Genomic DNA, 12,925 nt, shown 5'->3' with positions numbered 1-12,925 from the left:
AGAAAATATGGAGATGAAACCTGATGAATTAGACATTTTAAGAGACAACATTATAAAACTTGAAAGTGAGAATACTTTGTTATGTCAAAAAAGAAACAGTACAAAATACATCTGATTACTGGAAAAATACAGCAACACAATTAAAACTGAAAATTGAGCAGCAAAATAAACACATGTCACAAATACCTTCAAGAAAATCTGAATTTGTTAGTTACATACTTGGATCAGATGAAATATGTCATTTTTATACAGGACTACAAAATATAAATGTTCTAAAGTCATTATTGACATTTTTGAATGCTGCATTTTTTTTTTTTTTGAATGCTGGTATTTTGGAATGCTGGTATCATGGGAGAAAAGCCTGTCCTATGTAATAATCAGTCACCAAAAGAGATTCAGTCGTGGACGTAAAAGAACATTTTCAGCACTTGAAAGTTTTTTAATTACTCTTGTGAAATTGAGAAGAGGATTTATAATTAGGCACTTTGCATTTTTATTTAAAGCAAGTGAGGTCACAATCACAAATACCTTCACCACATGGGATACATTATATGTACTTCAGACTCGATTCCATTTGCATTTGGCCTAGCAGAGAAAAAATTCAGGAACTTATGCCAAAGTCCTTAAAAGATTTATTTCCAAACACACGATGTATCATTGATTGTGTTGAATTGAAAGTTGCAGTTTCAGATTCCTTATTTCTTACAACCGTGAAAGTATTGGTTGCAATTGCTCCTGGAGGCGGTTTCACTTTTATCTTGTCTGCTTATCCGGGTAGTATGTCAGACAAAAAAATTGTTATTAAAAGTGGATTATTGGATCCTCTAAACAGAAACACTATACACCCGCGATTCACTAAATGTGTGCCTCTTCCATGTGAAAAAATAAGAATACTCCAGAAAGACAAATTTCTTGTTTTTTTTTATAAAAAAGTGTATACTTAATGAAAAGAAGTGACAAAGAAGATAAGTGTTGTCATATGAGCTTGCATAAACAGCGTTATTGCCCAAAGAATATTTTTCATACACAAAAAATTTGGCACAAAAAATAGAAAATTAATATCTAACTGTTAATTTCATCCAATTTTAAATGTAGAAACAACCGCAATCCGGCTACACATGTTTTCTTTGCGTTACTTTTGCAAATATTTTTGATAGTTTCGATACCAAATGTTTCCTCTTTCTTGTGGTACACACGAAACGGAAATCTTTTTAAGATCTAAATTTGAATGAAAATATTACTGCCTTAAAATATTAATATAAAGTTGGTCCAAATAATTAATACGAAATATGCACCATTTACTAAGTTATTATATGCCAATATAATATTGGGACATCACTTAGAACATCTCACAATTACATAAAAAATGAACTTTATCCCGAGCAAGCCCATCTTTTTTTAAAGAGCGATGAGAGCATAAGATGGAGGGTTAATTGGACGCCATACCGCCCATTCCAATATGTCAAAAAAGTTTTGACTAGATTTTTTTATCTTGTTTAATAATATAATATCATTCTAAATTCCAAGATTGTTTCCGTTACAAATTCCATCATTAAAGGTCACGTTGTTTTGACCAGAATGACAACATCTGGGTGTAAACCTAAAACTAATTTGATACAAAAAAATTATTAAAACTAAAGATTGATTTTGACTTGGCACACTAGTCTAACGGATTAAGGTAACACAAGAACTTGAATTTTTTTAGCAGAAAGTCGACAAACAGCGAGTAGGCCAATAGGGAAAAGCTAAGAATAGATAGAGCAAGCAACATTCGCCTCAGTCTTAATGTATTAATGTAAAAAGGGTTACCGGACATGAAAAGCATTTTCAGTTATGCTGACAACGAAAGTTAAAGTTTTCTCCATATTTCTTTGGTTGTTTATGCAAGCCCATGTGACAGAACTTATCTTTTTTAACGCTAATGTTCAATAAGTTACGTAACAATATTTTCTTTAAAACGGATGTCTAGAGTTCATGAAAAGTTGAGCAGCATTATCATTGTGGTAGAGTTGAAATTTCTGTACTTTACTGCTCGACAACAAACTAATGTTCCGTGACTTTAAAGGGTTCAAGTAAGATCTCCGTCTTGGATGTTCCTATTCATCATAGCACACTCTAAATAAAGGTATGTAATACTTAGACCACTCGAAAAGTTAAGTAAAAGAACGGACTTCATAACTGTGTAGACAAACTGTTTACGAATTATCACTTTATTTGATAAATTTGTAACTTTTTTGCTATTTTCTGAAACAAGGAATACTTTCTTTATGTATTCTTTTTGGCGGGAAATGAGTTATGGTCTGTAACATATATTACATGTCAGTAAATTAAAGTTTGTTTTGACAGGGCACAGAGACAAAACGAGGAGCTGTATTTCTTAACAAATGCTATGTTACTAGCTTTAAGAGGGTAATTAATACCATTGTTGTTGTTTTGACTGGCGATATGTGCAATTATCTTGTATGTATGCAAAATTTAGAGGAATATGGCTAGCTAGCTGGTGCAAAAAAAGTTTCAAGTTTATTTCATAAGAAAGTTTGATTTCGTAGTAAGATGAGTGTTTATATGGAATAAATTATGCTTGTCAACTACACGCAGAGAACTTTCCGCCATTTTCAGTTATATTGCTATTTTAATGTGATATTTAAGAAAATTTTAAGTGTAATTTTTTCACCGCTATTAGTTTAATTTTCGTGTAAGTCACTAAATTCAAAAATCAAGAGTCCATTTTATAGCTCTTTTGAAGTTTAAAATAAAAATTTGATAGTGACAGAAAGGGTCGAAGGTGCGTGGAGATATGGAGAATTGAAAATAAAAAAAGAGTCTATAGTATAAATCAACAATTCTTCAAGAAATATAACTTTTTTAAAAAGTATTCAGGCGCACTTGAGACTTGTTATTATTATTGGATTTTCTTATTATTGTTTACATTGTTTCCCTAGGGGAGCCCTTCAGTTCATATTGGTACTATCAACGAGGGTCCTGCGAAGAGGGGATCCTAGTGCATTTAAAACTTCCATTTGAGCTTCAGAGGTACAGCCATCACTCAACTAGACAACAACCTATCAATTCTGTTTTCATACTGAGCGCTAACAGAAAGGATAGATTCACACTTTTATAGTCTTCGGCATGACTCGCCGGGGTTTGAACCCACGACCTTCTGCACTGGAACCGAACGCTCTACTACAGGCTAACGAGCTATAAATTGAAAATGTATTTGCATTATTCGGGGATGACAAGTGTAGTTGTAGACAAAATATAAAATAAAACATTACGCATGCACAAATTTTGTGACGTCATTCGTGCCAGGGGGGGGGGGGTTAATTTTTTACTAAAAAATATGGGTTGGGGGAAAGACCATAAAGTATCCAAATTACTGTGTTAGCTACTCCGTTAAAAACTCTGATAAGTAGTGAATTTTTTACACAAACTTTGTTACTGTAATTTTTGTTTTTGTTTTATTCTTGTTGTTTAATTCAACTTCCGCTTATGCTCTCGTGCCGGGGGTAATCTTGCATTTTGAAAAACGAATATTAATTTGCGTACGTGATGTGTGTTTTTAAACAGATTAAAGAGGAGAGAACGAGAGAGAGAAAAATAATGAAAAGATAAGGTATGAGTTTTTTTTGTATTAAGTACTACATGGTATAAATAATATGTAGCCATGGTTTGTATTGTCGTAGTGGTGGTGGTGGTAATGGTAATAATGATATTCGGTTGTTTTTGGTGGTTGTGGTGGTGGTGATGATAGTAGCAGTGGCGTTGACGTGGTGGTGGAAGTGGTAGTAGTGGTAGTTGTGGTGGTGGTGTTGTGGTTGTTTTTGTTGGTAGTAAGAGTGGTGGTTTTGTTGATGGTAGTGGTAGTTGTTGTGGTGGTGGCGGTGATGGCGGTGGTGGTAATGGCGGTGGTGCTGGTAGCGGGGGTGCTGGGGGTGATAGTTGTGGTGGTGTTGCTGTTGTTGGTGGTGGTGATGATGGTGGTGGTTACAATGGTAGCTGTAGTGGTGTTGTTGTGGTTGTTGTTGTTGTTGGCAGTAACAGTGGAGGTGTCCATGGTGATGGTGGTGGTGGTGGCAAAGGTGTGTTGCTGTTAATATTCCATCCACAAACAAAAGCAAAATAGGTTCCTTTTAATCAATTGGAATTAACATATTTTGTGCAATAGATTTCTGAATAAAGCTTAATATAGACATAAAATATCTAAGACAATTAGCAATGAAACAGGGAATTATTTTTTTATGTTCTTTTAATGAGTTTAAATTAGAAAGTTATTACGCTTTTTAAACAAGAATGTTTTCAAAAAACAATTTATATTCACATTAATGAGAGATAGATGAATCAAAAAAGTGTGGAGAAAACATGTCACTTGAAACATCGCTTGTAAGTTTTTTTATAAACGTTGTACGCATTTTCAGTCCCGAAGTCAAACTACCTCCGGAATACATATGCATATATTTTCAGTAGCTATCTTTTCTGTTATAATAACAATTGCAGAGATTGATATAAACTGCAATGGACTGAGAAGGTTGTTGAATGGTGTAATAGTAGACGGTATGTGCTTCATAATGCGTGATGAATTAAGGTCAATTTGCTTTACATCTGCTGAGACTTCTAATACTGTTCTGTAAGTTACATCGAGTTCTCATCTGCCTCTACATTGGTCAACCAGCACAACCCAAGGAAATTTTTAAAATCGAAAAATAGGAAAATTTAGTTTTTACGAATGATCTGGTATTGTCAAGAAATGTTTTCTCCCTTCCCCATCTGGCAAGGACGCAAGAGTGTTTAGGAAAGATATCATAATTTCAAGGATTCAAGGATATGTGTCGAAACGATGTGCATTCAAATTTCTTCGTACGACCCTCTTCTGGTGAAGCTATGCTATCCATTTCTTTTCTCATGGTTGCTTTGTACAGTGCCATAACCGCCGGGGGTGGGGCAGGGGGGGCACAAGCGCCCCTCCAATAATTTTTGTATGTATTGTCCAAGCGATGGTAGTATTGTGGATTCTAGTAATATTTATAATCCATATTTCATTCATTACTTCTTGTCCACTTCTAAAATAAAAAAATAAAATTATTGGCAAACTGCCGCAAGACTAATTTTTTTGCAGTCAAACGCAGCAACAGCTGCCATTTTAAAATCAACTTTCGGGAAAGTTTGAATATATATTTACTGTTGGAATTAGTATGGTAAGTGGTTGTGTGTAAAAATTTGGCAAAGCACCAACATATTTTGTGAGAGTGAAAGAAACACTTAGGCCTATTTTTAGTTCAGTTATTTGAGTTCAACCATTGAAATATTCGTGCAGGCAGCCATGGTGGTATTGCAGGCCATGTTGCATAGGAAATTTGTTGTATACAGTGGAATCAAATCTGTTTAAAGAAACTGCTTTTCTTTATGGTAATTATTATTTTTATTGTGTATTTATATTTTGTTGCGGGATTCTAATTATGACACGGCGCACAAGGGACTAAAGTTTGTCCGAAATAAAAGAAGGGTTATAATGCGACAAAAAATCTAAGGAAAAAAAAGCTGCATTCTCGAGATAAAGTGAGGTTCGAGGGTATTCAAGACATACCTTATCGACTTGAACATTGTTAGAAAATTGATGAAATTATAGACCGATAATTTTCAACCGGTAGAGAATTTTTCTTAAAAAAAAAATGAAATCGCAAAGATGAAGATCCACTGACGATGTTTTAATGTTGGCTGACTGACTAAAATTTCATTTGTCGTAAAAAATATCCGACACTGTCTCTGAAAAAGTCCGGTATTTGTAAATAACTCCTGGAAAGTCCAGCGATAAGTTTCCATTTAGAACACCTTTTTCCTGGATAGTTCCTACATTGGACACTCTCCCTGGAAAAGTCCGCTATTTCTAACAAATTCATTGAAAGTCCATTGATATGTTGCCATTTAGCACAATTTTTCCTGTCCCCCCACACATAATACCCATAGTAAATTACAATTGACCCTACACAAAACAACGCTGCACCAACTCCGCTTAATTTTTAAAATAATTTTTTTCAATTTTCCCTGAAGCTTTCTGAAGCTTCCCTTTATTCTTTGTTGACGTATAATAGAAAAACATGTCAAGTTCTTTTCCCTTTTTTCTGTAAATTATGATAAACAACAACATTTGAGTTTGTTAGCAAGTTATGGAGGTACTAGACTTCTTACTAAAAGAACATGTAAGTAACACTTAGTTCTTTTCAAAAGTTAGAGCAAGTTAAATACTGGATTCTTCTCACCCTGAGAAAGTGTGTTGCTAAGGATTATGAAAATCCTTTCCATAAACGATGTCTTTTCATTGTTATAAAACGTTACTTTGAAGGCTTTCTTCTGAAATAGCATTATGAAGATGAATTGTTTAAAAATATTTCGAAGATTCAATAAACGGCAGTTAACGTGTACGGTACTGAAACTTAGAATAACTAATAACCTCAGAAAGGAAGTAATTGTTCTTTTCTGTGGTTCTGTAACCATATTTTTTTATATTCAGTTTGCAAGCATAGCGACTAAGTAGCTTTCAACCAACCTAGGTACGTAACCTAGGTACGTAACCTAGCAACCTAGTAAACATAGTTACCAACACAGCAACTTTGTCATTGAACATGTCAAGGTCAAGTTTTTACACAAGCAATAGGACAATTTGTTCCATTTCCTTGTGCAAATCCTTAATAACAAGCAATTTTCGCTATCCCCCTTGGTGATAAAAGGTAAGGATATGGTGATGGCTTTATATGAATACAGTCTAAATGTAAAATTCTATTACCCTTTAATCTAGCGATTAATGAGATATTTATCAAGTAATGATAAAAGATTGTCGCTTGTAGATAAGGAATTTGTTTATAATGCAAGGTTGTTCTGTCGACGTGGCAGTTTTATGTTCCTAGTGTGTCCTCGTGTCAAGACAGTTTTTGGTACTTTATTTTAGTATTATGTAGTGCTCCTAGTGTGCCACGTCACAGAATGTCACGGTGGTTTTGTTACTTTATTGCAGTTTTATGTTTCTAGTGTGTCCACGTGTCAAAACGTCCCGTGGTTTTTGTTATATAGGTATTTTAATTAACTTTGCGCAAGGAAGGCCGCCAAATGTTTGAGTGTTTGAAAATAATAAGTGCGTGAAATCAGAAAAACGACGAAACTTTTTATAAAGGCTTCATATTGTGAATTTTTCAATTTTTTGATCTTCTATAGATTTTGTTTACTATCAATTTTTAAATATTTGTGTAAAAAAAAGCACGGAAATTGGCGGAGCGCGAGAAATAAAGAACAAAATTAATGCTAAAAGTGATAATCTTGGAGGACTGAGAAGTTAACGTTCGGTTTTTATTTTTATCTTTCATCGCTACCTATCACGTGATTTGGTGTTGAATTTAATGACAATTAGCGGTTACGTTCTTTAATGTTAATGACCGTTTTGATTAAGTTAAAATATTTTTGCAAATTCCATAAAACAAAGAGCTGCATGTCATTGATTGTGTCCTTTGCATTTGTTGAACTGTTTGTGTATTCTGTAATATAGACTGTTTGTGTTTCTTGCTATTCTGTAAAATAGACTGTTTGTGTTTCTTGGTAGTACGTACATTTTTTTGCCCATTCCTATTCTCTCTCCCTTCCATCGCAAGCATTTTGAAACTATTACCAGTTGTATATGAAACAAGAGTCACGTGAAAGAATAATGAAGGAACATGCAGTCAAGTGTTTCTAAATATTTAACTTTTTTGTTCATGGCATCTTAAGAACTCCGACCACTTTCCCAGCCCTTTCCCCTATAATAACGTCTCATATTAAGAGTGTTCTTTATTTCGAGAGTTCACTGTAAATAAATCTGATTTTTTCTTTTGTATTTTCGTGAACCGTCAAAAACAGCATTCAAAATACCTTTTACAAACCAGCCTGGATATCTCACAATAAACCTTTATATTCTTGAAGTACAGTTACGTGATCCATCCAAGGGTTTCAAGAGGTATTTCCTTTCCTTATGCTTGATACAAATATCAACAGTATAGCATCATTAGACCACACTTAAAGTATTTCATTGGAAACATTGGTTTGATTGTACTCAGAAAACCCTGCAGTCATCTTCTTTTTAGCCAGCGTGTTTTGCGGTTGTATTTTGCTTCGTTTCGACAGGCTCGGTGGTCTAATAAGTTGATTGATTCGCTTATTGGGAGAAAAAAAATGGTGATAATTTGTTTTTTAATCAAATTTTTTTTTTTGTTCTTTTTATAAAGTAGATTCATAGCAAAGAAAGCTTTGTCGTAAAGATAGCGTTGTCGTAAATACACAGGTTTCGTAAAAACAGTGCTTTCATAAAGATAGCGGTTTCGTAGAGATAGCGGTTACCTGAGGATAACTTTTTTGTTGTTTATATAATTATATTTATACAATTAGAATTACAGTGGAAACTGTCTAAAACGGCCACTCTAAGACGAATATTTTATTTTTTTTAAAAACTCTCGCAGTGCAACATCTTTAAGGCGAACGCCTTCACAAAGTGGACCCTTTTTTATCCCACGTAAACATTTCGGTTAAAAATAGCCTCCATAATCCACATTGGTTAGACATTCACTTAGATTACTTGTTTCTTATCCTGTCGATGTATTTGTTGCTTTAATCGGAAATTGCAAAAGGTTTCCCTTGTTTAACTTTTTAGCTAGCATTTTAGAATGAAAAAACTCTCCTTAAATCGAAGATATTTAACGTAAGTAAATTCAAAAAAGTTTCAGCCCAACAAACTTTCGGTGAAAAAGTAGGATGAAAATTTACTCGCCGAAAATTAGAATCGACTTAAATTTGTCAGGCGGATTTCTAAAAATTATTTTTATGGTATTAAGAAAAAACTGAACAGTATTTCAAAACAAAAGTCAGTACAACGTACAAAGTTGTTCTAGTTCTGCTTTTTTGTAGTTATTTTAGTCAATAAACAACTTTGTATTTGTCATCAATGTTTTTGATTTGCTTTTGCCTATTTTATTTATATTTTTTTCGTTTCTTGTTGTTTTTTTTGTATGTGTGTTTTTGGTCGTTTCTGTTTCTTCCTTATCTTTATTTTTTGACTGATATTTTGAATTTCTGTCCAATCTTTTATCTTGTCGAAGTTTTTTTTGCCGTAACTTTATCAAAATATTTTTGGATTTATGTAGGATAAACAAGAAACATTTTACAAGTCAAAGTCTGGAAGTTCTGGAATCTGACGCTGTCCAGTCTCTCTCCTTTCTTTCTGTCAAAGTTTGTTGTGACACTTGTTGTACCTCCACCACGCAGACATGTCTTCTAGTGTGTTATCTCGCTAGGATGTAAAGGTACCAATGTCCTTGTCCATTGATAACTTCCCCAGACTCTTGTCACATGTGTTGTGTCACGTGTTCGCTCTCAAGTTTGCAGCAAAAGCTGGCAGGCCAATAAGAAGCAAAATCGTTTTGGGAGTGGGAGGGGTGGTATTGACGAGGAAACTTATAGGGAAAACTATAATTTAACTTTCTGATTGGCATTTGCTTAATATTTCGATCTTTTATATACCACAAAAAAATTATATATATCTAAATTTATAGAGTTCAAATTGTCCGAAATTCTTTTACATTACCAACCTCATGTTCATAGAATTTTGTATCTTTTTCGACATCAGAACGGTAATAAGTAGGAATGAGGTTGCCACCTTGACAACATGCAAAAGCAACTTTTTCATTTTCACTGACCACAACCCACGCTTTTATCTCTTAAAAGGGTGCATAGTAATACTCTGTATACACATATTTATATTATTTTTATATATTTCTTATTTGTATTAAGCTTTGTAAGATGCCAAAACAAGACAAGAGGATGTATTATTTTAACAAATTATCAAAGTTTGTTTGATAGCTCTTTGTTTGTGTGAGGAGAGATCCGTTCAAAACATTAGATCAAATTTCGTACGTCTCATTTCCTCTAGTAAAAAAGGTACGGTTGATGCGCACGTAATAGTGAAATCACAAAGTGCGATGCATGAAACATTTCAAATTAAAAGTGCATCCGAATTTAGTAACGGATAAAAAAACTGAATTTATCTTGCTTCAAGAAAATTTGATAAATATATACCCACGAATTGGGACATGACTGTCATAGGGTCAGCGACAAAATGTAGGAAAAGTGGGAGAGAGAAAATCCACCGCAAATAATAATTTGTCCTTTGGCCACATATTCGTGCGTGGGACTTGAGGCTTTATAAGTATAGCGTATTTTTAATTTAGAGATCAAAACGTTAAAGGAGGTTGCTGAAAGATGTTACTGAAAATGGATGAATCCGAAGTTAGCATCTGCGAAGTTTGCTGGCTAAAAATCACTGATAGGTTCTACCTTCAAGTCGGCACAAAGAAGCTTCACAATAAATGTTTGAAATGTCGAGCATGTATGACGTCATTATGTTCAGATACGTCATGTTACGAAAAGAATGAACAAATATTCTGCAGAACGTGCTATTTCAAGTGAAATATACTTCCTTCTTATTTATTTATTTATTTATTTATTTATTTATTTATTTATTTATTTTTATTTATTCATTATATTATTTATGGCGATATTAATTAATACTTTTAGATTGTTTTCCATACCAAATTGTTTGGGATGCAAGCAGGAAATCTCCTCGTCTGATTTTGTGATGCAAGCAAAAAAAACTTATTATCATGTTAACTGTTTTCGCTGTTCCCTTTGCTCAGTACTGCTGAAAAAAGGCGACAAGTACGGCATTCGAAATCTTCAGCTACTGTGCGAACCACATTATCTCTGTGATGCGAGGATTCAAAAACCGCTTTCTACACCAGCAAATGAAAACGAGGGTATGTAAACTTTTTATCTCGCAGGACACCCGTAAATTGTCAGGATATCAAAATATGAAATAAATAAATGTTATGAGAGAAGTGCATAACTTGAAATAGTTTTTTGCATAAATATCTCTTTGTTATGGAACCCTTTGTTTTTAAGGAACCAACAGAAAAATAATACAAGAAAATCCAGCACGAAATATAAAAAGATCAAACACGGACCAACATTTTCTTGGAGACGTAAATAACAAACACATAAAGCTTAGCGTCGATATTGAGCCATTACAGCTACCATCTTTACTGGCTGATATCGATGAAAAAGAAGAGCAAGATATAACGGTGACGACATCGTGTGACGAAGTTAATCGAGACAAAACCATATCGGCTTTTAGTTCTTCTACAAGCACTTTGCTTGACAAACAAATTGGTTCGCCTGTGTTAAATTACTCTGACCACGATCAATCGCACTCTATCTCGCCTTCAACAAGCAGTGGAGACGAAGAAAAATTGCTTACGGAAAACCCAAAAACGAAACGTAAAAGTCGGTCCAAAGACGGAAAACCGAAACGTATACGAACTACTTTCAAAAATTTTCAGCTTTTGGCAATGAAAGATCTGTTCGATATTGAAAAGAACCCAGACTCAGCCGCTTTGCAAAAACTGTCCGAAAAAGTTGGTTTAACAAAACGGGTTCTTCAAGTTTGGTTTCAGAATGCTCGAGCTAAACATCGAAAGGGTTTGAGTATATTTAGTGATGCTGTTGTAAGAACGTCGTTGGACGAACAAGCCGATAAAAAACAAGCCGATGAAAAACCGGACTTCGACCCTGAGTCATCTACAATTTTAGGGGATGAATCAAAAAAGGGAGAAACAATGACCCCTGTTTCATAAAATAAATTGATTGATGGATTTAGGATTTTTTCGTGAATTTTCATGCCAAGTGTATTTAATGCATCATAGTCTACCATAGAGTTGTAAAAAATTATAAGTATATGTATGTAGTGAATTCTTGCAGTCGCCATTTTTTTCTACACCTGAGCAATAAAAGCTTCATAAGAAAAAAATTTAAATCTTTTTAATAATAGCCGTATTTCGTGTGCGATATATAAAGGTTTTCCACGGGTTAACGACTTCTATATTATAATATCCGTATGGTGCTTTTAATAATTATTTTATGCTAATTAGAATCTGTCTTTTTGTGATATTTTTTACAGTATATCGTTTATTACTTTCAATTTTATATCTTAAACAGAAATTTTATTATGTAAATATTTGCATATCACGTATTTTGTATTTTCTACTCAAAAATACCAACTTTTTAAAAAAATGTTTTTTGTACGCATGTCGAATACTAATTTTTTTATAATAGCGGTTAACCCGGGACTGCTATTGTGTCTATAGTGTTGTGCGAAGTCTTGTCGTCCATAAATCGCGTTGCCTCCTTTAAAATGACATAAAGCAAAAGAGTGCTGCTTGTGGTGTTTCTATACAGCTAAATACGAAATATTTTTCGCTTTTGGGCAAAATGATACTGAAATATATATCACCCACCCAAAATACCTAGAGGCACCTAAAGAAATCTAAATTTACAAATAGAACCATCTAATGATTTGGGCTATTTCTCTAAGGCGTCTGATATGAAACGAGGACTAACAAAGTCTCTTTAAATCTATCCGCTTGCTTTTGTGAGAAGATTTGTTGACTACTAAGTTTTTTTTCTGTTGTCGGCCATGTCATCACGTCAGTCCATCTCGTTTTTTTGTGGAGAGATGTGTGATTTAGGATGAAGTGCACTCTACCTAATTCTCTTTAATGAAAATGGAAAAATTCCGAATTATGTCAAGTAACATTTTGAATTTGTATTCATTTCTACTAGGGAAAAATTTGAACGCTATAAATATTTCGATAACAAAAACTTTCGAACAATTAAAAATTTCGGATCAAATTTTGTTTCAAAATAATAACATCTGACATCTTTTGTTCACACTGCCAAAAGACTAAAAAAAGCGGAAGTGCTTTACACACCCCACAACGGTAACCAGACGTTCGTACGTCTGATTGGTTATGTCAATGGTGTTCCCATAACAACTGCGTCACGTGTTACACCATCGCCTTTA

General features: G+C 33.8%; 1 protein-coding gene across 3 annotated transcripts; it reads left to right on the top strand.

Annotated features, from left to right (window-relative positions):
• The first annotated feature begins 3,930 nt into the window (after positions 1–3,930).
• LOC130612468 (LIM/homeobox protein Lhx2-like) lies at positions 3,931–12,117 on the top strand. 3 transcript variants are annotated; one of them, XM_057433784.1, is made up of 4 exons: positions 3,931–4,380; positions 10,239–10,472; positions 10,585–10,823; positions 10,969–12,117. In XM_057433784.1, exons 2-4 carry the CDS (start codon positions 10,270–10,272, stop codon positions 11,697–11,699), a joined length of 1,173 nt encoding a protein of 390 aa, XP_057289767.1. In that variant the 5' UTR covers positions 3,931–4,380; positions 10,239–10,269; the 3' UTR covers positions 11,700–12,117. The 3 variants fall into 3 exon arrangements, with proteins under 3 accessions (XP_057289767.1, XP_057289768.1, XP_057289769.1); XM_057433785.1 differs by lacking the exon at positions 3,931–4,380 and adding an exon at positions 6,139–6,194; XM_057433786.1 differs by lacking the exon at positions 3,931–4,380 and adding an exon at positions 8,205–9,314.
• Positions 12,118–12,925: the final 808 nt, after the last annotated feature.

The sequence above is a fragment of the Hydractinia symbiolongicarpus genome, chromosome 10, assembly GCF_029227915.1.
Source record: "Hydractinia symbiolongicarpus strain clone_291-10 chromosome 10, HSymV2.1, whole genome shotgun sequence".
NCBI lineage: Eukaryota > Metazoa > Cnidaria > Hydrozoa > Anthoathecata > Hydractiniidae > Hydractinia > Hydractinia symbiolongicarpus.
The sequence above is the reverse complement of the archived record's forward strand: the minus strand, read 5'-3'. Positions and strand labels throughout refer to the sequence as shown.

Bases quoted from the DNA above. Each gene is read 5' to 3' on its own strand.
- LOC130612468 (XM_057433784.1), top strand. From the start codon at position 10,270: ATGTTACTGAAAATGGATGAATCCGAAGTTAGCATCTGCGAAGTTTGC. The intron at 10,473-10,584 runs GTGAAATATACT...TAATACTTTTAG, and splicing joins TGCAGAACGTGCTATTTCAA to ATTGTTTTCCATACCAAATT. The intron at 10,824-10,968 runs GTATGTAAACTT...TTTGTTTTTAAG, and splicing joins ACCAGCAAATGAAAACGAGG to GAACCAACAGAAAAATAATA.